Source organism: Idiotropiscis lumnitzeri, chromosome 10 (assembly GCF_059441095.1).
Source record: "Idiotropiscis lumnitzeri isolate Australia: NSW breed Sydney's pygmy pipehorse chromosome 10, RoL_Ilum_1.0, whole genome shotgun sequence".
NCBI classification, from domain to species: Eukaryota; Metazoa; Chordata; class Actinopteri; order Syngnathiformes; family Syngnathidae; genus Idiotropiscis; species Idiotropiscis lumnitzeri.
The window spans coordinates 287,841-315,301 of NC_142400.1; the positions used below are offsets into that span (position 1 = coordinate 287,841).

At 46.2% G+C, this 27,461-nt stretch overlaps 2 protein-coding genes across 8 annotated transcripts; one reads left to right on the forward strand and one right to left on the reverse strand.

The window, feature by feature from the left end:
• On the forward strand, window positions 1-26,912 carry bcl3 (BCL3 transcription coactivator). Its single transcript, XM_088307369.1, is given in 12 exon segments — window positions 1-345; window positions 5,545-5,776; window positions 11,250-11,734; window positions 13,266-13,380; window positions 16,343-16,451; window positions 20,793-20,994; window positions 22,051-22,139; window positions 22,219-22,296; window positions 23,026-23,193; window positions 25,275-25,305; window positions 25,308-25,364; window positions 26,096-26,912. Coding segments are annotated over 10 exon segments (1,485 nt in total). The 5' UTR covers window positions 1-345; window positions 5,545-5,776; window positions 11,250-11,292; the 3' UTR covers window positions 26,290-26,912.
• Window positions 689-7,557, reverse strand: cblc (Cbl proto-oncogene C). Of its 7 annotated transcripts, none has more exons than XM_088307373.1 (10): window positions 6,860-7,557; window positions 5,565-5,978; window positions 4,550-4,696; window positions 3,911-4,067; window positions 3,233-3,354; window positions 3,019-3,156; window positions 2,858-2,945; window positions 2,082-2,213; window positions 1,782-1,982; window positions 689-920 (listed from the first exon to the last, which is right to left on the reverse strand). In XM_088307373.1, the coding sequence occupies exons 2-10, from the start codon at window positions 5,924-5,926 to the stop codon at window positions 891-893; spliced, it is 1,377 nt and encodes a 458-aa protein (XP_088163499.1). In that variant the 5' UTR covers window positions 5,927-5,978; window positions 6,860-7,557; the 3' UTR covers window positions 689-890. The 7 variants fall into 7 exon arrangements, 6 of the variants coding, with proteins under 6 accessions (XP_088163499.1, XP_088163497.1, XP_088163500.1 ...); XM_088307371.1 differs by having other exon boundaries at window positions 5,565-6,008; XM_088307374.1 differs by lacking the exon at window positions 6,860-7,557 and adding an exon at window positions 6,538-6,773.
• Window positions 26,913-27,461: the final 549 nt, after the last annotated feature.

Genomic DNA, 27,461 nt, shown 5'->3' on the forward strand with positions numbered 1-27,461 from the left:
TCGGGTCATACAACTAATTGTGTCGGAAGTAGTCATCAAGTTGCAGGTGTGTATAGAAGAAGATATACGACCGTGCATTCGCCATTACATTTTTACAGATTTTAGAACATTTCATATTACAATGCGAGGATCCGTAACGTGTGTCGATAAAAATACATAAAAGCAACGGCGACCTAAGGACAAACCAGCGCACAGTCCACTCAACGGTTTTCGGCTTGAGCTGGGCAATGCGACCTCCAGAACGACACTTCGACGTCGTCCCGCTCGTAGACGTCGCGTGAGGACATCAGGAAGTCATCGAAGCAATTTGAACTCCATCGGATTCGTTACGATGCTCAACAAAAGGTACAAGTCGCACTGCGAACGATTGTACTGCCGTCCCGCATACCCGCAAATTTGCATAGTTTTTTTCCATTTAAAAACATATTCCATATTTTTCGACCGTCCGATCTATTTTTTGAAGAAATGCCTATAAGTGTTGTTGTTGTTGTTGTTGTTTTGAGGAGGTTATGGGTCTGGTTTACACAAATTTCCGCTCTTCACTTTCCCCCCCAATTAGTACAGCTCAATATACAATCATGTATTTTATTCCGATTTTTATCATTTTAGGTGAACAAAACAATTAACGGTACTTGGGTGATTGAACAGCCTCTGACAAACTTTATCGAGTAAACACAGCAAACACTCATTACTCAATGGCCTTTTAATGATTTATTTCTTTCCAAATATTTTCTTGATGCCTTCTTGACACTTTTCACCACTCGAGGATCAGTCGAAACGCACAAAGTCAATTTCACAGGACTCTGCTATTTCTCTTGTCTTGAGAGGCCAACTGACCTGTTGGAGTGCAAATGAGAAATGGCGTCCAATCCCACCAGCGTCCTCATCATTCATTGCTGAGCGACATTTCCCGCTGGAGCCTGATGCACATGAAACACAAGAACTGCTTTTATTACACGTGCTGTTGTAGACGTGTGTTGGATGTGTGCCTCTAAGGGGTGTGGCCGAGGGAGTGGCTTCAGGAGCTGCCGTTGGGCGTTTGTAGTTTAGTGGAAGCGTCACGGTAACCTGACAGTGAAGTGTGTCGGCGACTGCGGCTCCCGGCCAGCCCAGTTGCTCAATGGAGGAATTTCCGTAGTTCCCTTGAATTCATAGCCCGGTTGGTGTGAATTTTTGGAGCATGTTGAAATTGGAACGGCATGGGAGCAGAAACGTGTCCAAAAAAAGTGTGGAGAAAAACAACAATAAGGGAAGAAATAACCAGAGTTGGTCAGCCCTCGGTGCCCTTCCAGCCTCGACCCTCCGGCCTTATTCATAAAAGTTGTCATGCTGTGACCACAGCAACACACACGCACTTAAATGCATGACGCCGCCGCGGGAGAGATGCTAATGGCTGAGGTTTATTTAAAGATCATTCACTAGTTAATTTCCGATTCAAAAGCGCTTACGTTATTGTCTCCTTCTTCTTTGTCGTCTTCCTCATCGCATTCTTCAACATGCCCAATGCTCGTAAGCAGGCACCGTCGGGAGGGACGCTTTGGACACGTTCAGAGTCAATTTTTGTCGTTTGCCCATTTGGCCACGACCACGCCCCACGCACGAGGGTCGGTTCGTGGGTCGGACTAAAATGCACTTCTGGCCTCACTTAAGCGAACCCTTTTTTTGAAAAAATTTTGCCCCCCAAAGTGGGCGTCTGTCTGGGCCGGAGGGCCCCCGGGCCGGAATGCCCAGCTCTCAAAACAGTAATCAGGGATAGAAAAAAAACCTCAGTAAGCACGTGCCTTCTTCCTCAGCGCGGCCATTTGCTTCACCACCAGTTCAATGTCTTCGTGGTCGTCGCCATCTTCATCGGCATCTTCGTCGCCATCCTCCTCGTCGTCCTCTCGCTGCTTGCGTTTGGATCGGTAGGGCTCGACTTGGACCGACTCCGTGTCTTCGATGTCACAGCGGCAGTACGGACACGTGTGGCCCGCCGATTTCTGCTGCAACAAAAAAAAATCACTTAAATATCGGCGACGTCACGGGGCGTGAAAGACGAGCATCACTTTCGTCATGGCGCCGTGCGTGTTGTGTCGTCGTACCAGCCAGCTGTCGAGGCAGCGTCTGCACACGAGGTGTCCGCACGGCTCGATGCGAGTGTCCTTGTCCTTCTCCGTGCAGATTTTGCACAGCTGGAAGGAGCTGCCGGCGTCGCAGTAAAGCTCGAACTGCTCCTGTTTGCCGGCCGGAGCGACAGCGGGAAGCGAGGTCAATCGCAAACGCCGCATCGCAATGTTCAGTCAGCGGTTGCCAACTTTCTCTCGCAAATCCGAATGAACCGGCTCCCGATTTTGTACTTGTTATTCAAAATGAGTTGAGCAATTGAGCTGAGCCGGATTAGAAACTGCGCACAATTTTGCGCCTCGCCGGCCGTGGCCAATTTGTGTTGGAATCCATCAACATTTGAGACTTTTACACAATCAAATGCATTTTCCAACTTTGAAGTTGAGTGTTTCTTCCAAATTTTGGCTGTGATTGTGCCGATGTGCATAATCAATAAAAGTGATTTGCATAAGATGGAAAGAGTTTTATAGTCAATGCTTACTCGCAAATGAATTATTATAGCATTCCTTATGATTGTACTATTAATAATGGTCTATTTTATGTTTGAACTCCATTTTTTTTTTAACCTCATCTGCAAATAGCCTATCGGGCCGATTGGTCCCATTTTGCCAATCAAATGTGGGCTTGAGCACAAAAGGAAGTGAGCAAATTGACCAATTCAGCAGAGGATGGAAATCGTGAGCGCGGGCCGCCGCGTAAATGCGTCTGCCTGCCTTAGATGACGTCACTCGCTCGCGATATGAAGTGAACATACCCGCGTGACCTTGACTCTTGCTTTGTGTTCGGGACGCTGCAGGGCATTGAGGTCTGGGTTCACGTCTTGCCCGTCAGGGTACAAATAGCTGCCAAATATGAAGACGCTTAGGCGAACACACAAATCAAAGACGGCCAAAAACGTGCGCCGTGTGCACTGACCAGCCCTGGCTGCGGCCCTGAAGGAGCGCCAGGTAAAGCGGCGTATTCTCAGGGATGGTCTGCTTGATGTCGCCCTGGTCGGTCACGTGACCGATGGCCCACTGGCCCAACCTGGTGCAGCTCAGACGGAAGATGTAGCTAAGGAGAAGGGGAGGAGCCTTGCTTAATAATCGATATGACGGCATGAATTCCCGCGAGTGAGCTGATGATGCACCTCCCCGGCTTGCGGAGGTAACGTTCCAGTCGTGACACCGCTTGGTCATACGTGATGAAGGCCATGTAGCCCGGGTGGGTGACGGCGAGCTGGTTCCAGTTCCTCAGGAGCGACCCCCACGGCTAAAAGGAGGAGATGAGGTTCAGTTCGCAATCTGTTGGCTTCACATTGAAGCATTTTTGCTCCCTTGCCGTCCAAGTCGGCAGACGCCCGATTATCAGACGTGTCTGAAAGGCAGCTTGATTGATTGAGCGCATTTCTTTCACCAGCTAATTCAACGTGCTTCACATGGTTAAAAGGCAAAAGGTTTGAAGAGATTTAAGAAAAAAAAAAACCCCAAAGAATTTAAGCCATTTATTTAAGCCTCTTAAAAGCAAGGTAAAGAAAATTCACTAAAATAGTTGGTGGTGCTCAGGTATCATGGCAAACATGGTGAAGCTGCATTTAGCCGTTGTGCTGCACATGAGTAGAATAAGATTTTAAATCCATCTTAAAAACTGTTTTGACTTATTTTAAACGTTTTCAAATCAATTTCATTGTCAGTTATTTTAGAGAGCTAAAATGCCTTGAAATAGATGTGCGTTTCGTAATTCGATAATAAACAAGAAAAAAAACAACCACCAACAAACCCAAAAACTGAACTTCCATCTTGTATTTGTAGTGGAGGAAACAAGTCACCTGAAAGAGCCTGGTGAAGATATCGAATTCAAAGACGGAGACGTGGTCATTGCAGGTGAGATCGACGGTGGACTTGAGGGCCACGGACTCCATTCCCTCCTGGAACGGATGCACGCGGCGCAGCTTGTCCGCAAAGCTGCTCCACCGCACGATGCATCTATGCGACGTTGGCAGAAGTCAACGAGGCTTAAACGTTACCACGCAAGCCAGATGGAAAGAAAACTTGAACGTTACGATCCAGTTGGACCTTCTCATTTCCAACCCGTTATTAGAATTGTAAACGTATTATTTTCATCACAAAACCTTTCATACTCATTTTAAAAGTATGCCAGGACGGTCAAAACCAGTTCACCATTGTAGAGTAAATTCTCACTTTGCAATTAAGTGTGGCATGCTCAAAGTAGGTTTCCGTTGACGTGTTGTAAGTTCTATTTCCTGTTTTATGGTTATGGTCGTTTTGACAGGATGGATGTTGAAAATTCACGCGTAATTGCCATCGACCCAAAAAGGTTTGCAAAATGCTTTCTTTCTATTAGACACGGCTTTGTCCTGACCCAATGAAGCTCCTCCCCTCGCATCGACACGGTTGCTCGGCACACGGATACCACCGAATGGCGACGAATCATTATTTTGTCTCACCTGTTGCCAAAGGTCATTTTCCAAAAGTCCCGCGCCTCCGTCTTGGTGAGCGTGTAGGTGTCGCCATGGTAACGTTGCCCCGGAAACACGGCCTTGAGCTCCCACAGCATGTGACTGAAGAGCAGGGCCAGCTTGGTCAGGTCCCTCCTGGCGTGGAAACACAACACGGACCATGTTGCTGACACACAAAAAGCATGCGAGAACCGCGCGCATGCTCGTGTCGTATTCGTGTCGTATGTGACCGGATGCTTGCGCTGCTCTCATGTTTCTCTCAATACCACAAAATGTTCCACTGACTACATTGATGACAAACAACACTCTTTTTTTCTTCAAACACATTTCCACAATAATTCTTAAATATGTTTCAACTTTGACATTTGACAGTGTGTTTATTGCGGTTTGCCATGTGAGTGTTCAACGGTGTTGTTTCCGACAGCGAGCTAAAAAAAAAAAGTCTCAAAAACTACTTTTTTTTTTTTTTACAAGAATGTGTTTGTAGCACTCCACACGCTAACAAAATTAAACTTATTTCTAAAATGTATTAGATAGATAGATTTAATAAACACTCGTTTACAATATTTTAGAATATTTTATAAAAGTCTTGTTTAATATATAACATTAGTTTTTTTTTTAATAATTTTATTTTAAAATCTATAGTTTAATGCATTTTAATTTCACTTCTGAAATGGTATTTGTTTGAAAAAGAGAATTTTTCAATGCATTTATTCTTTTCTAATTTGTTTGTAATTGAAACTTTCTCCAGTCTGGTTTGGACTATGATGATGGCGAAACGATACGATTACGATTTCTGGATGCAGTTGTGACGGTGTACCTAATGTTGTGTCCAGTGAGGGTTAACCCTTTGACTACCATTGACGGCTCAAGACGTCAAAGATCCTTTTTTTTTTTTACTCGGCTGGTAGTAAATGAGTTAAAAAAAATAGATAATGCAGTTTTTTTTTTTAACTTCTTTTTCTCTGTGTGTGTTTGCACAGATGCTTTCCAACAATTGTACCTGAAGCTGGATGTCTCATCAAACATCTCCTCCTTGGCCTCTTTAAACAGCAGCAAGGCCCTGTCCGTCTTGTCCAGCAGGTTCCTGGCATGGACCCTGAGGTACGCCCCCTCGTCCTCCCCGGGCGCTCGGCCCGTCAGCGCCCCGAGGCCTCGGTAGGGCTCCCAGACCCGTCGCAGCGTCGAGGCCGTATCGGGCACCACCTCGGGCAGGTAAGGCGGGCTGTTCCTGAGACCCAGTCGGGGGTCCGTGCACCACTCGTGCAGCTTTTCCAACCTCCGGAGAGTTTTGTTGACCAACCTGTGGTCTCTGTTGCTCGGACGTTGACTCGCCTTTTCTTCTGAGCTGGCCGCCGCCATCATGACATCTTTGGTCTTCTTGTTTGATGGGCTTGTTCAATTCAAGTTTATTTTTCTGAATGGGCCAAAGCAACTTATTTGGTCACTGTAGGAGATGTTTAAAAAGGAACTCAGCAGGTTTGAATCGGCAGGAAAGCTTTCTGGATTAATTCAAATATTATAGCACTGTGACAGTGACTGTCACTCTTTTTTTATGCTGTGCGAACCCTGAAAAATGAGAACAATTCTTTCCGATTACTTCGAGAGGCAGTCTTTTGATTACTATATCAATACTCCCCTCTCCCCCCACGAAACCTTAATTTTTTTATTGCAATGCTGCAAACCCCCTACTAAAATATATTTTTAAAAAAGTATCATTTTGGAAAAATTCATTTCGACGTGCTAGCAAAAATGTTAAAAATGAAATCCACCGTTGCACAATACTTTGAATATGATCTTAGACCCCATACAAGCATGTTGGTGAAAATATGGGGGGCATTTATTCCCGAGTGGAAAAAAAACCCACACAAATAAAAGTAGAACTGCAATAAGGTTGTATTTAAAAAAAAAATGATTTCAAATTAAAATTGATTGCGATTTTTGCAATCAAAACAGATACTTTAAATCATGATTACCTTTGAAACTTGGGGCAAGATCTCCTTCCTTCCATCAATCTCCCAATACTTATTGGGAACGCAATTTTGTTCAATTGCTCAAGTTCTTGCACCATCGACATAAGTAGTGTTGCATTCACTTGATATTGATTCAGTGAAGTGAAATGATTCTTTTTGAACTCTCAAAAGATGTACATTTTTGAAGTTCGGCCTGGAGCTTGTCATTTGAAGCAAAAACAAAATTGCAACGGGTGCTAAGCATTCATTTGAAGATGTCTCTTCAAATGTCCTTCAACGAGCCGTCGTCCCCATGCAGCAGTCAAAAAGAAATCGGCCTACTCACAAAAACCAGCCTGGGCTTCTGTCGAGCTCATCGAACCCTCGGAAAACATCTGAAAATGCAGCCTCTGCTTTTCTTTCGTCGTTTCGCCTTTTTGTGCTTGCAACTGCTCACTTCCTGACTCACCGGTTTGTTTTGTTTTAAGAGAGCGAGAGAGATCAAAACACGCCGCTTCACACAAAATGAAAGCAGTCACTCCCTGCATCGGTCTCAGCTGCTTCCAAGCAGACGGAACGCCCGCAAAAGCCCTCAAACACGTCCTGCTCTTGTGATCATTTCAGGCTGAGGGTTTTTTTTTTTTTTTTTTTTTAGCACCGATGGACTTGACAGCCGCCCCAGGCTGCAGGTAGGCGTGGACAAACTCATCGTCTGGCCAATGATGAGCCTCAAGAGCCTCAAGTCGCCGTCCGCGGTGCTGAAGAGGAGAGGAGGTGTTCCCATTTCTTCAACCGCTCCGGAACGGCCATTCCATCCGTGACTCAACAACTTTGACCTTGGCTTGAATGGCGTTGGGAAATGCTGCCCATCTTGCAATCTTAAATCGAGCGGCAAGCCATCTTGCGGCCTCTGCCGCGCCACCAGTGACGACAGTCGAGACCCGAGAAAGGAAACTAAACACCAAACGAGGCTGGACTTTCCACAGCATGACCGCATGCAACTAAGCAACACGCAGCTAACATTCACCCTACACAAATTAGAGAGGTCCGGCCATTCAAGTGCCTTACTCACATTGAAAAAGTTGTTTTATTTAAAAAATAAATAAATAAATTTCTTTGACGTTAGACGTTTTTTTTTTTTTTTTTTAATCTCAGCTACGACTGACCTGGCCCATGTGTCCATTTTCAAGTCAAAAACAGCACAAAGCTTTCCCCACCCGGATCGAAGCAAATCTCCTTTAGGAGAGCTGCTGAAGAGTTTGATTGATTGATGTGAAACAAAACTGCATCATATTCTGTACATGCTGCCAATGACCCCCTCCATACCACAAGGGGGCGTTATTTCATTACAAAATAAGATCAGGATAGGGGTCTTGGAAATTCTGTTGGAACACCTTTCGCCTACTCTAGCGGCCCATTGTGAGCTCTTCTTGCTGTTCTTGACAGCCCGTCGTAGAGACCTGACGCTCTCCGCCTCTCCGTTGCCTTTTCCTGGTTGACAGCCACTTCATTGGAACCACGTTTGCTTTTTTTTCTCTTCACATGTCACAGGTCAGATGAGGAACTTGTTCATCTCTCCCTTGTCTTCAGCTAATTTCTTGACTTTGTCATAGCAAAGATTAGGAAAAAAGGTCTCCCCCTTTTTTGAGCAAAGGCTCACATATGACCTTCACGACGTAAAACGGAGAAGAATGCTAACTTTGTCCCTCCGGTCATCTGGTGGAAGGTCATTCTTATACCTGCCATGGTGTCGTGCTACTAGCTCTGATAGGTTGCTGTTGTGTTCCCTGCCTCAGACATGTGACACTTAAGATCTTTCAGGGGGCAAAAGTCAGCCTGCGGGAGGAGGTTGAGATGCTCCAGGCTGACTATGAGCTCGCCAGCTATGAATTCGAAGTAGCGTAAGGTTTATGATAACTACACGAAAAATCGTACATATTACATGACATATGTTAAAAGGGGGGGAAATGTGAAGAATATGATGTTAGCAAATGTAATGTCGAGATAAGTTTAATATCACACTGCACAACATTAACTATATGGTATAGGTTTTGTGGCTAATCTTGGTTCACACGTGAACGAACAATTCTGGGAACAGAACATAGCCACCTGCGCCCAGGTCAAGCCAACCGAACAAACATGAAAGGGGTGCGGACGTGGGCACGATAAACATACCTTTGATACTGTTGTGATATGACCTTTGACTTGTAAACCTGTATCGATTTCTGTATTGATCGTAATATCGCGATATGACCTGTGATTCTCAATTAAAGGTCCGGGGAGCGAAGGAAGCTTCAGAGATCCGACCTGATCGCTGGGGTTTCATCTCTCTTATCACTTGGCATCCGTGTCTATTGTCTCTGAATGTCCTACTTGTCATGGCGAGGGTCACTCCACCACATTTGATGCGATTCTCCCGTGACACGTTGCGATTCCGAAGAGAGGTCAGTAGCGTCCAGTCTCCACTTTCCGCCGCTCCCTCCCGAGAGGCCGGATGGTGGGCCGGAATTTCCTCAAAGCGCACACAAACGCCGTCAGCGTGAGAAAGTGACGGCTCATATTTTTAGATTCAATATTAACTAATGCTGAGGACGACGAAAATATTCCCTTTAACCGCTTTTTTTTCTCCCTGAATGTTGTCTGCCAGACTGAAAGGAGGTTTCAGTCTGTTGAGGCCAAGCGATGTGGGAGAAATCCCCCTGTGCTCCTTGCCCTCGCTCTCTCCTTTCCTGCAGATCTTTTTTTTTTTTTTTTTTCCAAACAAGTGACTTCCTAAACCGTTTTATATGTTTGCCGCAATCTCACAATATTTCCAAATGTCACCAAATGCCGATGCATCCATTGGGCCCTGAAAATTAACGCCGTTCACGCAACAATATCGGCAGTCCCATTTTATTGCCAATCGTCTCGCATTGGAGCAAAGTCCCTTTATCGACGTAATACGTGGCAACGGGCTGGTAAATGAGTCGATAAGTTAAAAAAAAAAAAGAAAAAAAGCCAAAAGAAATGTTGGGAGGGGGAAACTCGAGACGATCAAGTTGTACTCTTTGAAAAGAAGCAAGTGTCGGGCTCCTCCAAACGACAACATGGTGATTTGTACCGTATATTTCATGGTTGTTGTCATGCTTGTCCTTCAAAATGTCTTGACGCCAAAGCGCTCTGTGGGAAAACCACATCCTCATGTCAAGAAATAAGCAGAGCTGGGCAGTGGGCACTTGAGCCTTTTTTTTTTTGCTGGTCAGGCCCCCGCCCTCCGGCTGCGAACCCCCCAAAATAATATATATATATATATATATATATATATATATATATATATATATATATATATATATATAGAATACCACACAAAGCATTTTCTTCTTTAAGATTTGTTTTGAACATTTTTCATTTATAAAAATATTTGAAATGGTTTGTCAAAGTGCAACTATAAAATTGTAAGAGAGTCGACTAATCCTCACTTTGTGTGATCATTTGTGTTTTCCGCCGATCAGAAGCGAGAATGTGCGCTGCCCGTCTGGGTGTTTTCGGGACTTTCGCCACCAAACGTTTGGCCGACTCCACACTTGAGCGGAAGCAGGAAAGTACCAAATTGGCCCTGGCCAAGTGGAACCCTCAGGGGACATGCTTGTGGAGGTGTCAACGTTTGTCGTCGTGCGCGTGCGCGTGACACGCTCACATTTCCTGGTTCCGCTTCTTGGCCGGCAGGCGCATGACCGTCGCGAGCGCCGGGGAACAATGGTCGCCATTGATGACCACCGCTGCCACTTCTAACGTGTGCGCCACCCATCGCTTTTGAGAACGGTGCACTCAAGGTCCACCGGCTCTGTCGCTTTTCCACCATCTTGTGGCATGGAATAGTGATGGTTTTGTCTTGTTTGGTGGAAAACGCTAATTGGTACTCGCCCCACTCACTCAAGATATGTATTGGAAGCAACATTTTGCAGTTTGAACGTGAACACTGCACTTAAATGGAGGAAAGTAAATGTCACTACAGAGAAACATTTAATGGACTATATCGAAATAAGCTCTTAAAGATGACATACAAATATGAATGTTTTAAAAACATTCCGCTGGTGATGGGAAATTGTGATTTTCTAGGATCGTTGCACAATTTCCAAATGTAAACACTGGCTGAGGTTTAGAGAAATGTGTCGTATATGATATTTACGCTTCCTAATTGTGTGAACATGCTCGGTCCTCACAGTCATGAACATAAATTAACCCATAATGTATGATGATAACATTATGAAAGATCATTTGAGCAAACTGGTTAATATCAGAAGTGTGCATCAAACCGGTCTCCTTTCGCATTATTCATTCGCCGAAATTTTGGTGATCCATGCGCGACTGGGAATCTACGTTGACAATCGCTACTAACAGATAAAATACATTCCAAACTTTTATGCAAATATTCTACCGCAAAAGGTTGGCAAAGCATATTTTTCTGTCCCGCCCTAACGCAAAGGCAAACGCGCAAGCAAGCACGCGCGCTCGCGCACTCACGCACACAGTTTCATTTTAAAGCGAAAGCAAAGGTGAAGAGCACTTAAGCAGCTGCACAGCCTCAAAGCAAAACTTGCAATCAGCACAAAAGCTGCAGGTGGCTCAATTTGAACAAACCTCTTGAGATTTTGGATGCATATAAAAAAAAAAACGCCATTGTCTCCAAATTGTTTGTTTTTTCTGGAAGTGATCGCTTTTGGTAGCCATCTGTCCGTTTTTGTTTTTGCCACCAGACGTGAAGCACCGACACGCATCTCCTTCCCCGGTTGACGGTTGATGACCATGAACGGTGACGGCCGCTCGCTCGCCGCCGCACCGCTGGACCTGAGCAGCAGTCAGCGGGGGGGCGCCTCGGTGGCAGCGGCGCGGCTAGGCGGAGCTTGCCGGGAGGAGACCTTCCGCTCACCTGCGCCGCTGCACATGTCCCCCCCGGCCCCGGCCTGCCCTCGCGAAATACCGCCCGAGAGAGCTTCCCTCCGGCTTCCTTTTCGGAAGCGACCGATCGCCGTGGAGCCGGAGGAGCGGGCTTCGTCGGGAGAAGCGGGGCGCGCGCATCGCCGTTCCCGGACGGGAGAGGCTGCTGGCGAGCCGCCGCCGCCGCCACCGTCACCGCCGCCTTGGCCGAGGGGCGCCGAGACTCGGCCGGTCGTTGCTCGGGCAACCTGGATGCCCACTGTTGAAGCTTGTCGCGTCCACCCCGTACCGTCTTTGACTTGTGGTGAGTACCGACGAGCTCTCTCACCGTTGACCACTCATAGAAATATTGGCCTCTGTCCACCCGCATTCGCGGGGCTAGGGACCCAGGGGGGCAACTATCTACTTTCTGGGGGGTATGCTGACACATACCAGGCGCCCCCACCCACCCCAAAAATATAATAATAATAATAATAATAATAAAAATGTCATTTTTCATATATGTAGCCGATAAATACAATTTTGGGGGAAGGTCACGCTTTTATTTCAAACTTTTATTGAATGTTTCATTGCGCCACGTGTGGCTCTTTACTACGCTGACCCATCACAACTTACCTAACCATTTTGAAAAGTTGCTTTTCATGCCTGCATAGTCTTTCTCCCTCTCCATGTTTCTTTGTCGCTTTTGGGCCCCTGGGCACTTTCTATTTTGCTTCTCCATCTCGAGCATTATCAGACATTTGAATTGTCAACACTCGCCGCTCGCGTACTCGAGGGCGCGCAAATTGGACTCAGTCTGTGTCTGTGTGCGTGCGGCGCGCAGGGGGGGGGGCGGTGGTGATAGTCACGCAGCAGAGGGGCGTGCCTCTATGAGTATTAGTGATTAGATCAAACCATCCCCGTGAACAAACCTCTCTTTCATACATAAAATGGCCACTCAAAAATGATTTTACGCCCATCGCGTTTGCGCCCCTATGCGGAACATACATACTGCCGCATACATACTTTTTGCGCCACTGTAGGGACCGGCCTGCTGGTGATCTGCAAAAATCCGCGTATAATTGAGGGCCTTTTAAATGCTTTGAGATTTTTTTTGTCTCGAAATTGGCCGTTCTCGTCGGCAGCTTCCCTCGTCACGCCCACGACAGATTTTCAAAAAGACATGTCTGGACCATGTCACGGGATATCTTTTCCTTCCATTTGGTGCCAGTTCACAATTACGTTTCACCGAAAGCTGTCGAGTGCCTGAGCTGTATAGGCCATGAGAGATTAAAAAACAAAAACAAACAAAAAAAACGCCCCGGGTACCGACGCAGCATAAAAAAAAAGGGAAGGCAGCATCGGCATTAAATTTTAATGTCAAGTAGACACACAGGCACAAAAAATCATCCAGCAGGCTGCAAATGTCCCCGGAATGCAAGTCAACGATTAATATGAATCTACACCCCCACTGGACAAAACATTAGGTACACTTGCACAAGACCCGTCTAATATTTTGGATCCCGTAACGGGTTTAAAAATCTGCACACGGCAATTTTCACGGTGATGGTGATGGAGGCCACCCTACGACCGAATTCATAACCATTCAAATAATAACCAGTGTCAATCAAATATGTGGGCGGTCCAAATAGTTGTATCGGCTTCCTAATGTGGTCCAAATTCCCACTTTGTCGCTGGAAACGCGCAACTTTGCACGTTGAGTGACACGCGGCCTCCGTCGTGCCTTCGCGCAGCTGACGACTCGTTGAGAAAATGTCTCGTCGGCGCTTCTCCTTTTTGCCTGCAGTCGCTCGCCGGGTCAAATGTGCACTCATTGCGCTGCTCTGTTTGTCAAGGTCACTACCCGGCGGCGCGCCCCCACCCGGAGCGGGCTCATCTCGGCTTCCGGCGCACGCAGTACCTGCCGACGAGCGTCGCGCTGGCCACTCGGCAAGATGAAGACGGAGACACGTAGGAGCTTTTCCTCTTATGTTGTCGATGACGGCGCGGCCAGGCCAGCTTTTGTTTATTCGGCGCATTTCAGACACCGCCAAAGCATTTGCAAACACAACTGCTGACGACATTCAGAAGCAATGCAGAGAAAACCAAAGGAGATGACCAAAATGACGCAACGCAACGTCCATTGGCAGCGTTTATACAAATTGACAAGAAAATATGTTGGTCTTATTTGTCCCCTTATTCTTTCTTCTTCTTCTTCACGAACGTGCCCGATGCAATGAAGTACACGCTGTTGGTGTTGTCGGGACTATGGTATGGTATCGGGTGCAAAGGTGATGGCCGCTTACGTCAATGCGAGTCAAAAGCGGTGTTTTTTTCTCAGCTATGTGCGCTTCCACGATTGGGCCTTTTTGAATAAATCGGCCCCTTGAAGCAAACATCCGCCGCTCACTTGCTCATTTAATAATAATAATAATATTCCCTTTATTAGTCCCACAATGGGGAAATTGGAGATTCGAACCCAGGCCTCCTGGGGAAACTGGGTCCTGAACGCGGCGCCTTAGACCACTCGGCCATTTAGCGCTCTCGCCTCTTCATCTCAGCGCGCGCTCTCTGACGTGTGCGCGTTGTTCTCGTATCCGAGTCGGAGGATGTTTCGCCTCGCTTGGACCACATGCACACGTTTGTTTGTGCTTTCGCTATTTCCTTTTCACTACTTATGTGAGTGAGTGACAGTCCGACCTCGGTCCGGCTGAGCAAAAGAGACACTTTTGTCCGGTCTGGAGCAATTCACCGCCCGCATGGCACCCTGAACTTGAATGAAAGGAAATACAGCGCGGCCCTGTAGACTTTGTAAAAAAAAGAAAAAAGTGAGTCGTATATAATGAACGTTCTTTTGTGGCTTGACGGCGACTTTTTGTCAACGGCTCCAGACCGCTGACATTTTGCCTGCCCTGGAATGTGTTCCGATTCATAATACGTGCAACATGTCGAGTCCGTTGTATTCAGCGGTTCATTAATTCTACTTGAGATTAATCAGAAAAGAGGATTTGACGCATTCAAAGAAATGATTCGGCGACTCATTGGACATTGACATTTTGAACATCACCTCAAGACTCGGCCAAAGTTTCGATGCTCACTGATGTGAAGTCAAAAGCCAAACGCTGTGACGTGGCGTCTGCGTGTGGCCGTGTGGTCTGTCCAGCGACTCGGGCGGAGAAAAGGAAACAATTTGGATGGCAACGCCGCAGACGTGCATTTCCAATTACGAGTGATGAGAGTAGACAACTGCAAAATCTGCAATGCAGAGCAAAAAATGCAAGATAAAAATGCGGCTGGAATGAGAATTATGCAAATGAAAAAGGAAGTGCCTCATTTTTTTTTTTTTTTCGGAGTAAATTAAACTTGAAATGGGCGGCACGGCGGTCGACGGGTTCGCGCACAGTGCAGAGATTGTGGGTTCGATTGCGGCCTCCGGCCTTCCTGTGTGGACTTTGCATGTTCTCGTGTGCCTGCGTGGCTTTCCTCCGGGTACTCCGCTTTCCTTCCACATTCCCCCCCAAAAAACATGCACGGTAGGTTGATTGAACACTTTCAATCGGCCCCAGGTATGAGCGCGAGCGGATGGTTGTTGGTCGACGTGTGCCCTGCGATTGGTTGGCGACCGGTTCAGGCTGTTAGCCCCGCCTACTGCCCGAAGACAGCTGGGAGAGGCTCCAAAAAATGCACGGTACTGGACGTGGCATTTGTTGACGCACAAGTCGTCAGCCGTGTGTGATGATGTCGCTTACAGGAATGAGTCGCAGCTGCACACTCTTGCATACGTCTGCTTTTTTACCCTTCAGCTGCTTCGGCGACGCTTCCTATCCGTTACCGCATTAAAGGCGCTCGCGTCACCCGTTTGACGATGCCGCGACACGTCCTGCGCAAAGAGCGCTTGGAACGTCTTCTCAAGAAACGGCGACGGTTTCCTGTCGTTGCAAAGAAAAGCCCCTTCTCGTGCTCACATGGATGGATTTCACAGCGCGCGGCCATTGTTAGCGGCGGCAAGAAGTGACGCGAAAACCCCACGTGCGACTCTTACTGGAAGCTACCCAAAAAAAAAAAAATGTGAACGGCAGTGCGGTGTGCGCCCCCTTGTCGATTGGTGGCCTTTTTTTCCCCTGCAACTCAAAGCTGAAAAGCGCACGGCAAATGACTTCAGAAATCCTTTCGTATAAGTGCTGCCATCGTAAAGGAGCGCTTTGAGTTCCTCTCAGCTCGTTTGGGCTCGGCAGAGTGGCTTTTGGACGCAAATGTTTTTATGATGGAAAAATCAAATTTGCAGTTTTAATTCTCGTTTGTTTTTCTGCTTTGACTCGCAAGTGCCAACTATCGTGGCCGTGAACTCAACTCGCTTCATATTACGCAACAGTTTGGCGACAACCGATCCAAAAGGAAGCTCCGGGCTGGCCGTTTGGCGTCAACAAAGACAATCACGCGTTGTGTATTTCACACAACACAGCTTTGCCTTTGGAAAGTCCGCTAAGCTAATGCTGCTAGCAAACGATGCAAAATGCTTTTGACATGCTCACGCTTAGCATCGATAGTCGTGACGTCTGAACACAAACGGTGGGCAGATTTAATTGATTGAGGAATGGATGAGTTAAAGACGCAGGCGCGGGTTCTTTATGCTTGAGCAAAAAATGAAAGGAAAATCACTTTTGAGTGCCAGAAGCCTATTCTTCATCTGTCTGCATGACTTCATTATACTGCCCCCTGGTGGCCAAGGCAGCCACAGCAAAAGGAGCGGCTCAATGAGTTGGATGACAGCATTAAAACATGATCTTCAAACTTTTTCCAAATTCTTTGCATTGTGATCACTCTCTGCTTTTGTCAAATCCAATATTCTCCAACACATGAATGACATTCCCATTGGGGAAAGATGATTTGAGGTGCATGTGTTTGGCGGCACTAATTGTGGTCTTCATTCCAGAGCTCTGCACATAGCGGTGGTGCAAGGGGAGCCGGTCATCGTGCAGCAACTCATCCATGTGCTGCAGTGCGCCGGCAGGAGTCTCGACATCTACAACAACCTCCGACAGGTGACGGCAACGCGTCGCATTCTTCATATCGCGCGCACACCTTGTTGTCCACGCCAGTGTGGATGTGAACATCATCATCAAAGCATCCGTCGGGGCAACGTGATGCAAGTCGCGTCTATATCGCGAGTGAAGCGCGTTCCCCTCCGTCGCCTAACACGGCGGAAAAGAATCAAAGAGGAAGTGGCGCCGTTCCCTGCTGGCCTCGCTTTTTTGCGCGCACATTCGCTCATGGCTAGCGAGTCTTCAGTGAAATTCACCTTTTTATTTTTTTCGATTTTTCCCTTTTCTTCAAGCCACCTGTACTTGCCACAAGCACGTCGGGATGAATCGTACGCATGTTCCCACGTTTTGTTTTCTCGATCTCCTCATTCGTGGTTTTGATATAGAAAGGGATTTTTCTTTTTAAGGAGTGAACATATTACAAAATGCGCTGATAAACATGAACGGCAAATTCAACCCAAATTAGCCAAATTTGGACATTTTCCAATCACGCTGCACTTTTTAGACGTCACGTTACTAAATTCATTGCTTTTTTTAAGAATCAGACTTTTCTGCTTATCGTAGAGCTCCTTTTTTGTTTGAAAATCTGCAAAATAAATCTTTTTCAAATGACCTAAAAAATATCAATAACTTCTTTTTGTACAAAATTGCATTAAATATAAAAAGCTTTTCCAAGAACAGCACCCCCCCAAAGGTTTCAAATGTTCACTAATCCTATGTATGTATATACGTGTGTGCGTATGAGTGTTAATATAGATCTATCTATATATGTGTGAGTATACTTATGGCAAGCCGTTTGCGCCTTTTGTCAATACGCTTCATAATGTACTGTATCTCGAGGTCCATGACTCATACCGTCTTTGTCCTCACCTCCTCATCAAAGCTCAAACGGCCGGCTTGCCATAAAGCTTTGATGTCCTTGTTAACCAATTCATGTCCACGTCCTCGCACGATCTTTGTCCATAAGCGTGTGTCCTCGTCTGACGGCGCGTGATCTGCTGCACGGACCGCAACACGAGACTGCTTCCAAGGTTGTGCTCGTTGGTTTGCTGCCAATTGTTCACGACTCTGAGGCATGCAGAGCGTCGCGCTCGGGGGGGATTCACCGTGCCGTGGGGTCCCACTTACCAGAAATAACAGCGGTGCTATCTTTTTCTCGGTCGCGCGATATCCTGTCTGGCCGCTGCGCCACCATTTTTGTTTCTCACACCCTCGCTTTGCGATGCCTCTCTGTGCACGCATCATGCTCGTTGCGTGTTTGCTTTCCTGCCAGTTTCCATCCATTCTTGCGCATGTCTTATACAATCGACCGCCAAGAAGGAGAATATTTCCAAGACTGCGGACCAATCCTGAGCTTCTGTGGTTGGAGTGCGTGACAAGAGTGATCCGATCAGCCGCGAGTGCTCGATTCACCGCTCTATCACGAGAACGTCACGGCAATCCCTCGGGGCGCCACTCCAACTTTGCGTGCGCAGAAGAATGCGATGAGGACAATACGAGGGACACCTGCAATTTGGTCGGCGCGTCTGTCCTGCGCTGACCCACCAAAAAGAGCCCATGATCTCAAAGCATTTTGGTTTTAAACAAGGCTACTTCATTTACATCGCGCATTTCAAGCACTAGCTAACTCAATGCGCTTAACGTAGTTAGAAAAAAAAAAACAGAACAGAAGAATTTAAGACCTTTAAAAAGCAAAGTCGAGAAATACAAATAAATTCACAGCACCATAACAGCGACCGCTAACCCCGTTTGACACTCTGTGCTCCACTAATTGACAAATTTAAATTCCATGAGCATTTCTTTGGCTCATGTTGGCCTTTTCCAGAGAGGTCCCGCAAATATAAACTTTGATATCTTGAACTTAGTTTTGAATCTACACCTTCATGTCGCTCAAGAGTAGACCGGCAAAAACGTCAATCTCAGTCGGCAGGAGAAAATGGCAGCCTGTGAGATGGAAATGAAAAGTGATGCCTTCTGCGTGTTTACGCTAGTGGGGCACATCCAACATCCATCCATCCGTTTTCTGAGCCGCTTCAACATTTTAACTGCATCGTTCATGTACTTGAAGACAAAAAAAATGTAGCAACCATGAAACGCATTGAATAGTTGTCTTTTTTTTTTTATTTGTGTAGTGCAGTCTGTATTTCCCCAGTTTGCCGTCATTGTTGCTGCAATCTTTATCAGCGTTTTTTTGGGGTGGGGGGTTGTAAGAATAAATAAATAAAATCCTTGGCAGTCACTCATTTACCGATTTTTGCTGTCGGCGTCTGTGTGTTCTGCATTGGATGTGCGCCGAAAAGAGGCGTGGCCTAGTTGGCTGTCGGGCGTGGGAGTGACCGTCAGCTGCGTGTGCTCACAGTGTTTCCGGCAGAAAACGTGCGTTGACAGTTTGTGGTCAAAAGCCCTCAAAATAATTGCGAACGTTCTTTCACTTGGGTAGCGCGTTCCCACCGATTAATGCGCTCAACGCGCTTGACACAAAACGAACAATGTGGTCGTGAACCGTGAGATAGCACACCGGCACTGCCCCCCCCCCAAAAAAAAACCATTAATTGAAACTTGCTTTTTTTGTCTGTGTGCACGCACATGCCACACATCCGTGTGTCTGCGTGTGCTTTGATATCCTCGTTCCGAGAAGTCACGTGAAAAGACGGATGACGCGGCCCAACCCCTCCTCGTCTTGCTTGAAGTTGTTTCGTAACATACCTGAGGTTCACGGGGTGCTTCGCGGGGACTTTCCCTTCTTGCGCGTCACGCTGACTCTCGCTCGCTCATCGTAGCGCCTTCTCGACCCCCTCCCGGCTGCCAAAGTGTATTTGTGCGCACGCGGGAAAGCATGAGCGCTTTGCACTTGTCTGTTTGGCGTGGCACAAAGAAATTTCATGCTCCTCTCATCTCGGAGGAATGTTGGCGTGCGTCGGGATTTTCCCTCGCTTTGCTGCCCTCCCGCTGCTCTTCCTTGTTCCACCAACGCATGAGCACACACACACACACACACACACACCCCCACACACACGCACACGCATGCACACACGCATGCACACTTCCTCTTATCGATGCCCCGGTTTTATTTTAGTCACTCTCGATGCTTTTTACAGGAAGGTCTAAAATATGGCGAGGTGATGGCTCAGTTCCCGTTCGATGGGATCAGGATGTCACTTCGTGACACAAACTGTAAATGTGTGCGAGTGAGTCACGACATGAAGGGAAACTGAGGGACGATTGCGTCATTGGATGAAGTCCGTCCAAAAAACGGGATTGTTTTACTGGACTGCCTTTGCCCAGCAGTGAAAATACACATCAGTCATGCGTCACTTTGAGCATGTTTAGCCCCAAAAGCAATCGTGGGCAGTACGCGTGCACCGCAGATCAGAGGTTCTGCGTTTGAATCTGGGCCAGCCTGTGTTCTCCTCATGCTTGCAGCTACTACGAGGAGCTGCCGGGGGTGTCATTTAGGATTACATTTTACGCACGCACACACACGCGCGACGAAAAGTGTCTCCCGCACCTAACCGAAACACTCCCACGCACTTCTCACGCATAACGAAAAATATGCAAGTACGGTGCGCACTCTTTGCTGTTGACAAAGTGTTCTAGCGGAACGTAAAATCGATTCAAACGTGTGCACACTCGCGTATTTGACGACATTATTTGAAAGCATTTCACTTCAGCACACGGCTATGGTTTAAAAGTCGACACACCCCTCCAATGAGTCAGTCAAAGAGCAAAAGGGAAACGTTTTTTTTGGGGGGGGTTGTTTTCGCTTGCTCTTTCTTGCGCAATATGTGTGGCAAGTCCACTCCCATGTACGCCGAACGCAACGCAACGCAACCAGCGTCCTTGGCGACATGTTTATCAGCAGCGTGACACGCGTTGACCTTCCGCTCGGGAATCTCCCGCGTTGCTTCATCCGCCGTCGTATTTGTCTCTGCCGTGAGCCTCATCAAAACGCGTCCTTATTCATCCGGATGTGCCGCCGACGTTTATTGAACAGCAAGCGTAACAATTGAAACGCACGTTCAGTAGATGGCCAAAGGTGGAGCATAACTGACTCCATTTGAGTCAAGGTCATCATTGTTTCAATTTACACCGAGCGGCCAAATAGTCCGCAATTCTTCCTTCTGATGAAATATGCGCCTGGGCTCAGCTAAATTTTGGAAACTGAGCATCTCGATGACGGCGCAGCAGCAATTTTCCAAACGTGTAAAAATGTTTTGAATTTGGGCTCGTTTGTTTGGTGTCGTTGTCGGGCGTCGGCTCGACTCGCTCGCGTCTTTGAATCTCTTGTCTGAAATGACGACGGGACGTTGAATCGTCACCGTTGCCTTCCTTCTCCGACAGACTCCCCTTCACCTGGCGGTGATCACCCAGCAAGCCAACACGGTGGAGGCGCTGCTGAGGGCCGGCTCGGACCCGTCCTCGCTGGACCGTAACGGCCGGACGGCCTTGCACCTCTGCTGCGAATACGACCATCCCGCATGTCTGTCCGCGGTGCTTTCGCTGGCATCGTCTGCCGCCTGCCTGGAGATGAAAAACTTTCAGGGTAAGGCTGCATAGAATCGTTAAGAAGTGGAGCACACGAAGCCCTCGTTCATCACCCACCGCAGTCGAGCAAATCCACAAAGCAGCTGGCAAATGTGACACCGTTTTGCGCATGTGCTGTAATACCACCGCTGGCCACTTGACCCTTTTTTTTTTTTCTTGGCCGGTGAGTCCCCCGCCTGCCCGCCGCGACCCTCCGACCTTATTATTGTGGGGCAGTGTGGCTCACTGGTAGAGTGTTTGTTTCCAACGCTAGAGGTTGTGGGTTCGATCCCCAAAGTGTCCTTGAGCAACATATTGATCCCCCATTTGCTCCTGGTGGCGTGTCATCAGGAGGTCGATGAGGTCATAGCGTACCGTAAGCAGCAAAGCGCTAAACAAGTGACAGCCCATTTCTTCCGAAAAATTGTTGGGCCCTGATCACGACTACTTTTTAAATCCGCTTCCCTTGTTTATTTTCTCTGTTGTCTCCTTCTTCTTCTATCTTCTTCCCCACGAACGTGCCCGATGCAAGTAAGTACGCACAGTTGGTGTTCTAGGGATTGCGGTATTGTTGCTGGTGGCGCTAAAAACGCATTCGGTGGCAATTTTTGGTTCTTCAAACGAACGAGGGCCTATGTTAGTCGAACCCTTTATTTACAAGTGGTCGCCCCCCCTGCCCCCAAAATGGCCACCTGGCTGGACCCCCCCCCCTTGTGTAATACCAACATCCAATGTTGTCTTTTTCATGATGTGAAGCACGTCGACGCGGTCAATAAAGCTCCCTTTCCTTGCCACATTTTAGCGCAGCATTTCATCAAAGTCACATCATCCAGATTGCATTTATTTTCAACGGCGATGCTATGAATGTGTTTTGGGATCATCGCTTGTCATGCAGCGTATTATTGATGGCATGAGCTATGACCGACACAAATTGTAAACGTGGGTGGCAATTATTGACAAATTTGGAGTGCTCGCGGCCAGCGTGGCTTTTCTATCCCCCCCAAAATAGCCGAGACACGACTTGTCCCTCTCTCGTCAGCTGTTGACGCCGCGCACATTTGAACTCCTGCACCAGGTTTGAGCCCCCTCCACGTGGCTGTGCTACACGGACACGGAGAATTGGCCGCCATGCTGCTGGCAGCGGGAGCAGACGTCAACACCACGGTCGGTTGCGTTCACCGACTCGTTTTCCATTCAGCCCGCCTGCGTCAGATGGATGACTTTCCCGCTCCCGCTCAATTAGGACATCAAGAGCGGCCAGACTCCCCTCATTCTCGCGGTGGAGCGCAACAATGCCGAGATGGTCCGCTTCCTCATTGAGGTAAAGTGATTGCGTGGGATCGCTTGTGAGCATCGGCTTTGAAACGACCGTAACTCCATCGAAAGTCTTACAAGGCATTGAAGCCATCAATCTAAAAAAAAAAAAAAAAAACCTTGTCTTTGAAAGTCTGAAAATGTTAACACAAAAAGTGGGATTCCATTTTTGATTATCTATTGGCACAAATCCGAATCTCAAAATAAATTAACGTTGAAAAAAAAAAGTATATATATATTTATTTATTTGCGTTATCGTTGCATCACCACAGCACAAAGACTAAATGAGCGATGTGGTTTGATTTGGAACTCCGAACAGTGGATGCGGGCGCGTCCTGGCCATCGGGAATTTTGAAAACTGGCTTGTCGATTAAACCCCCTCGGCGCCCATGCACCTACCTGGCCGCCGCCACCACCTTCGCCAGTTAACTTGCGTAGAGTGATGTCGGCCACACGACACCCATTCCTGATGTGACAACGTTGAGAAGTCAGGGTAGGGTTCAAAAAATATTTCATGAGTCCATGGACAACCATCAAATCTGTCATAATTACAAAGTTGTAAATGGAAATAGTGTGGCACCTCGACAGCCATGCGAAGAGACGGCTGCGCACCAAAATTGGAGGACATTATTCAGAGGGCAGCTCACTGAAAAAATGTCAAACAATTGGTTCAAAAAAGAAAAATTGCGGGGGATGACTGCAAATGTGTCCCTGAGTCCTTGTCTGCTTGTTGCAGAGCGGCTGCGACGTGAACCGGCCGTCGTACAGCAGCAACACGGCGCTGCACAGCGCCTGCGCGCGAGGCCTGGCGGACGTGGTGCGAGCGCTGCTGAAGGGCGGCGCCGACAGCAGCTTCAAGAATTACCACAACGACACGCCCGTCATGCTGGCCAAGAACAAAAAGGTAAACATTAATGGGGACGTTTTCACTGGTGGGAACTTGTTTCATTTCCAGGGCACAAACGCTAGCATCTCGTTCATCAGTTTCAGCCTTCCCCCAAAAAGCAGCGACCAAAATGAGGAAAAGTAGCACTTCCTAAATTGTATTTTCTCAAGACACACACGAATTAGACGATTACATACTTTGGACAATTAAAAAGAGTGAAACATTTGTTTTCATCCTTGATCAAATGAATGCTGCTGCTCCTTCTGGTGTGGCCACCAGGGGGCAGTGGGAGACGTGTCCATTGAGGCTGCATCCAGCAGCCAATCATATTGCAGCTAGAGGGGGCGCCAAAGCGATGGGAGCAAAATCATTTTTGAGTGGCCATTTTCATGTATTAAACAGCTTGTTTGTTCACGGGGATGCTTTGATCTAATGCCTAATACTCATAGAGGCACGCCCCTCTGCTCCGTGACTGTCAAAAGCGCCCCCCCCCCTTCCTGCGCGCCGCGCGCGCACAGAGACAGACTGAGTACGCGAGCGGCGAGTGTTTACAATTCAAACGTCTGATGATGCTCGAGATGGAGGAGCAAAATAGAAAGTGCCCAGGGGCCCAAAAGCGAAAAAGAAACACGGAGAGGGAGAAAGACCACGCAGGCATGAAAAGTAACTTTTCAAAGTGGTTAAAAGACAGTAGGTAAGTTGTGAGTGGGTCAGCGTAGTAAGAGCCACACATTACTTTGAAATAATCAATTTAGCCAAAAAGCTAGAAGTAAAATATGAAGTTACTGTTGTCTTGCAACTGTGTACTGGACTAAGAGATCATGAGAAGAACATTAATGGGTTTACGATGGGGCATACACATGTAGAAAAAGTGGCTTGATATAAAGTTAGTGGCCGCGTGTGTGGAACCAAAACATTTGAAAAGGTTCTTAAGACAGGTAAATTCGCAGAAATGCTTCTTGGTAGTAATCACAAGAGCGTTCAAAACCCCTTTTCCACTGTATCCGATGAGTCTGAAACTAATCAGATGCAGTGTCAGTAACTTATTAATTAAAAAATTAAATAAAGATTGAGATTAAGCCAATCACCTACTGTAAAATAAAACGTTCAATAAAAGTTTGAAATCATACAGATTTAATTTTTTATATGTAGCCTATAAATACAATTTTGGGGGAACATAGAACTTTTATTCATATTATTGTTGTTATTATTATTATTGTATTTTTTTGGGGGGCGGGGGTGGCAGGGGGTGCCTGATATGTTTATGCATACCCTCCAGAAAGTAGGCAGTTGCATCCCTGAGTACGCCACAAATATTTGTCATTCTATGCAGAGGATGAATAATACGTATTATATGCTCATATATATTATGTTTGCCCTCCTTGGAGTTCTAATCGACGATGGACACGTGAAGCCCTTTGACATTTTCTTGTGATTAAGGGCTCGAGAAATAAATTTGACTCGACTTGACGCTGCCACAGAGATGCGAGTTAGCATTACAATGGTGGAAGCAAAAAATGGGTTGAATGACGGCTCGTATGTTAAAAAGTTTCAAGTGTCACGTCGCCCCCATCTTGAGGTACCGATGCAGAAATACTTTACTACTCTACTTCACTTCCAACATTTCTTTTTCTGGCGTCGTCTTCAATCACAAATCCGCTATCTCTATTTTACACCCACGTATCGGAACGTTAACTAACATTCATGAAGATGCAACAAATTCAGAGACGCAAGCTATTCCCCATTTATGGCCTCATTTAAGAGAAGAACTGCTTCTACTTTGACCCGAGTCTGTTTGCTTGTGCTGGCACTTAAGTGAACAATGTGAATACAGTTCTTGTGCCACCTGCTCCTTCCCAGTTAAGTCATGTGATGGGCAGAGCAAACCGTTGCGAAATCTGAAGGTGATGTTCGAATCCAATTTGTTTATGCTGCCCTCTAGTGGACAAAGTATAATAGAATAGAATAGTCCTCCAATTTTGCCACTCCTAGTGAGCTTTTCCTGATTATTTTGGCTGGAATAGAAGCACTGTGGCATAATTTTAGTCCGCGTATGATAGGCGCCCATTCTAAAAAAAAACAATTGTAATCTTTTGCAGATAGCCGACATCTTAAGAGGGAGGGGTTCAAAACCCACACAAAGTCCGGATCAACACATCGGCACTTCTGCAGCAATTTGATGAGCAACGGTAGGAGACACTTCATTAGGTTCACCAGCACAACACAGATTTTGGCCCGGGCGCTCCATTCTACAATCCAGCCCAACGAGCAATTTTAATCAGCAAGACTCCTGGAATATTTACCGTAGATGGCATTTTTTAATGAAGTTAATTTAAAATTGTTTTCTTCCTTTTTATACAATACAATTTTATTTATTCATGTATCATGTTTAGCAGCAAGTCGTCACAAAAATATGACTAAAAGGAATACTTAAATATGTGCTGTAAATAATATGATAAGACATTAGTAATTATTTTAATTGTATTTTATTAATATCTCAAAATGAATCGCGTTTTTAAATTAGCACGGTGAAAGAAAATTACATAATATACAATTGTGAAAATAATAGTGCAAAAAAACAAGAAATATTTTTTTCAAAATCACATTTTATAATCAGTTATAATTCAAATCACTTGGAAATAATGCTATTCCCTATTTTTAATGTATTCTTTGAATCGGCATGAATTATTTTATAAAAATGTATTTTTACATCAAGTACAAAAATAAGAGAAATAATATAGACATGTTTCATGTTATTAAATAACTGGTTAAATAATAACGTAACATAATCAATAATACGAGGCCATCTGTTCACATTAAAAATCAAATTTGAGCAACAATATTTGCCCAGCATTAACTTAATGATCGTGTGCCCCAAAAATCACAGCTGCTATTTTTTTTCCCCTCCTCCTTATTTAAGGTTCCCCATCTCCAAGCCACAGTGGAGCTTGTTCACCCTCGAGGACACCCCCCACCCCTCACTCTGCCGCCGCCCACTCAGCAAGGACTCCGCCTTCGCTCGCCTTCCCGTTTTACGAGGGCCGAGCGAGTCCCCATGTATCAAAACCCTTGGATCATCAAACAAAAACGAAACATGACCGAACTTGCGGATAAAAAAGGGCAGCAGATTTCCACCCCAAAAATGATGGGGGGAAGTAAACTTATCCTCAGTTCAAGACGGTGTTGGGTTCCTACGGTGACGCTCAGGTAAAGTTGCAATTAGAGTGCCATGTGAACAGTAGAACCGTGACTGGGCTTAATTTGTTCTGTGACTGAGCTGTGGCCAACCCGTGTTGGGGGGGTGCAAAGGGCGGGGTGGGACGCCGAGGTCGTCACAGCAAACTGAAGGCGGTAAGCTGGATAACGAGTACGTAGATGTTGCCGAGGAAGCGGATGCAATTTGCATTACATTGCGTAAATTGTATTTTTTTGTTGTTTTGATTTTTTTACACACGCTACTCACGAAAAGTTGGATTGGGCTTTCCAGTGAAATTTCAAGATGAACCTAAATTGCACTATGACCTTTCCAGGAGAACTTCATTTGACCTTCTGAATGTCCAACTGTTCAATGTTTCAGTACGTTTTGCACAATTTGCTATTCGACAACATGGAGCTGAACGGCAAACCGGTCGCTCTGTTTCCCAATATCACAAACTTTTTGTGAGTCGTGTCTTGGACTGTGTGTTATTCTGCTTTTGTTTAAAATAAAAAGTAATAAAAAGAACAACGTTTTTTAATATATGCATTTATGTAGTGCAGTGGTTCTCAAATGGAGGTCCACGTACCCCCGAGGTACTTGAAGGAACTCCAGTGGTTATGTGAGATTTTAAATAAAACAAACCTGCAAAAATCCTTTATATAATATAATCATAATTCAAGGTTTCAGGAAGAAGATAGTTCATAAAACTAATTTTCTATTCAGTAGGTTATTCAATTTCCTTATTTTACAAACCCCGATTCTCGCCCAAACGAGAATGGTTTGACCCAACTTGACACATGACATCTCTCGTTACCTGTCAATCGCTTGAAGACGCAAATAATGGAGTCTTGATTGAAGCGGAAGCCTTCTGAAAAAATTCAGGCACAAGTGCAAAAGAAGGCCAAACTTGAGTCTGCAAAATTATGATTGTAAATTGAAGATAAAGTTTTATTTGGATTTATTCCCACATATTGCAGAGCTCTTCTATGATAAAAAGTGGACACTTAATGTCGATTTTTTTTTTTTTTTCGTGGACCAATACAAATTAAGTTTGAAAGGTTCTATCGCAGCCATGGGCAAACTACGG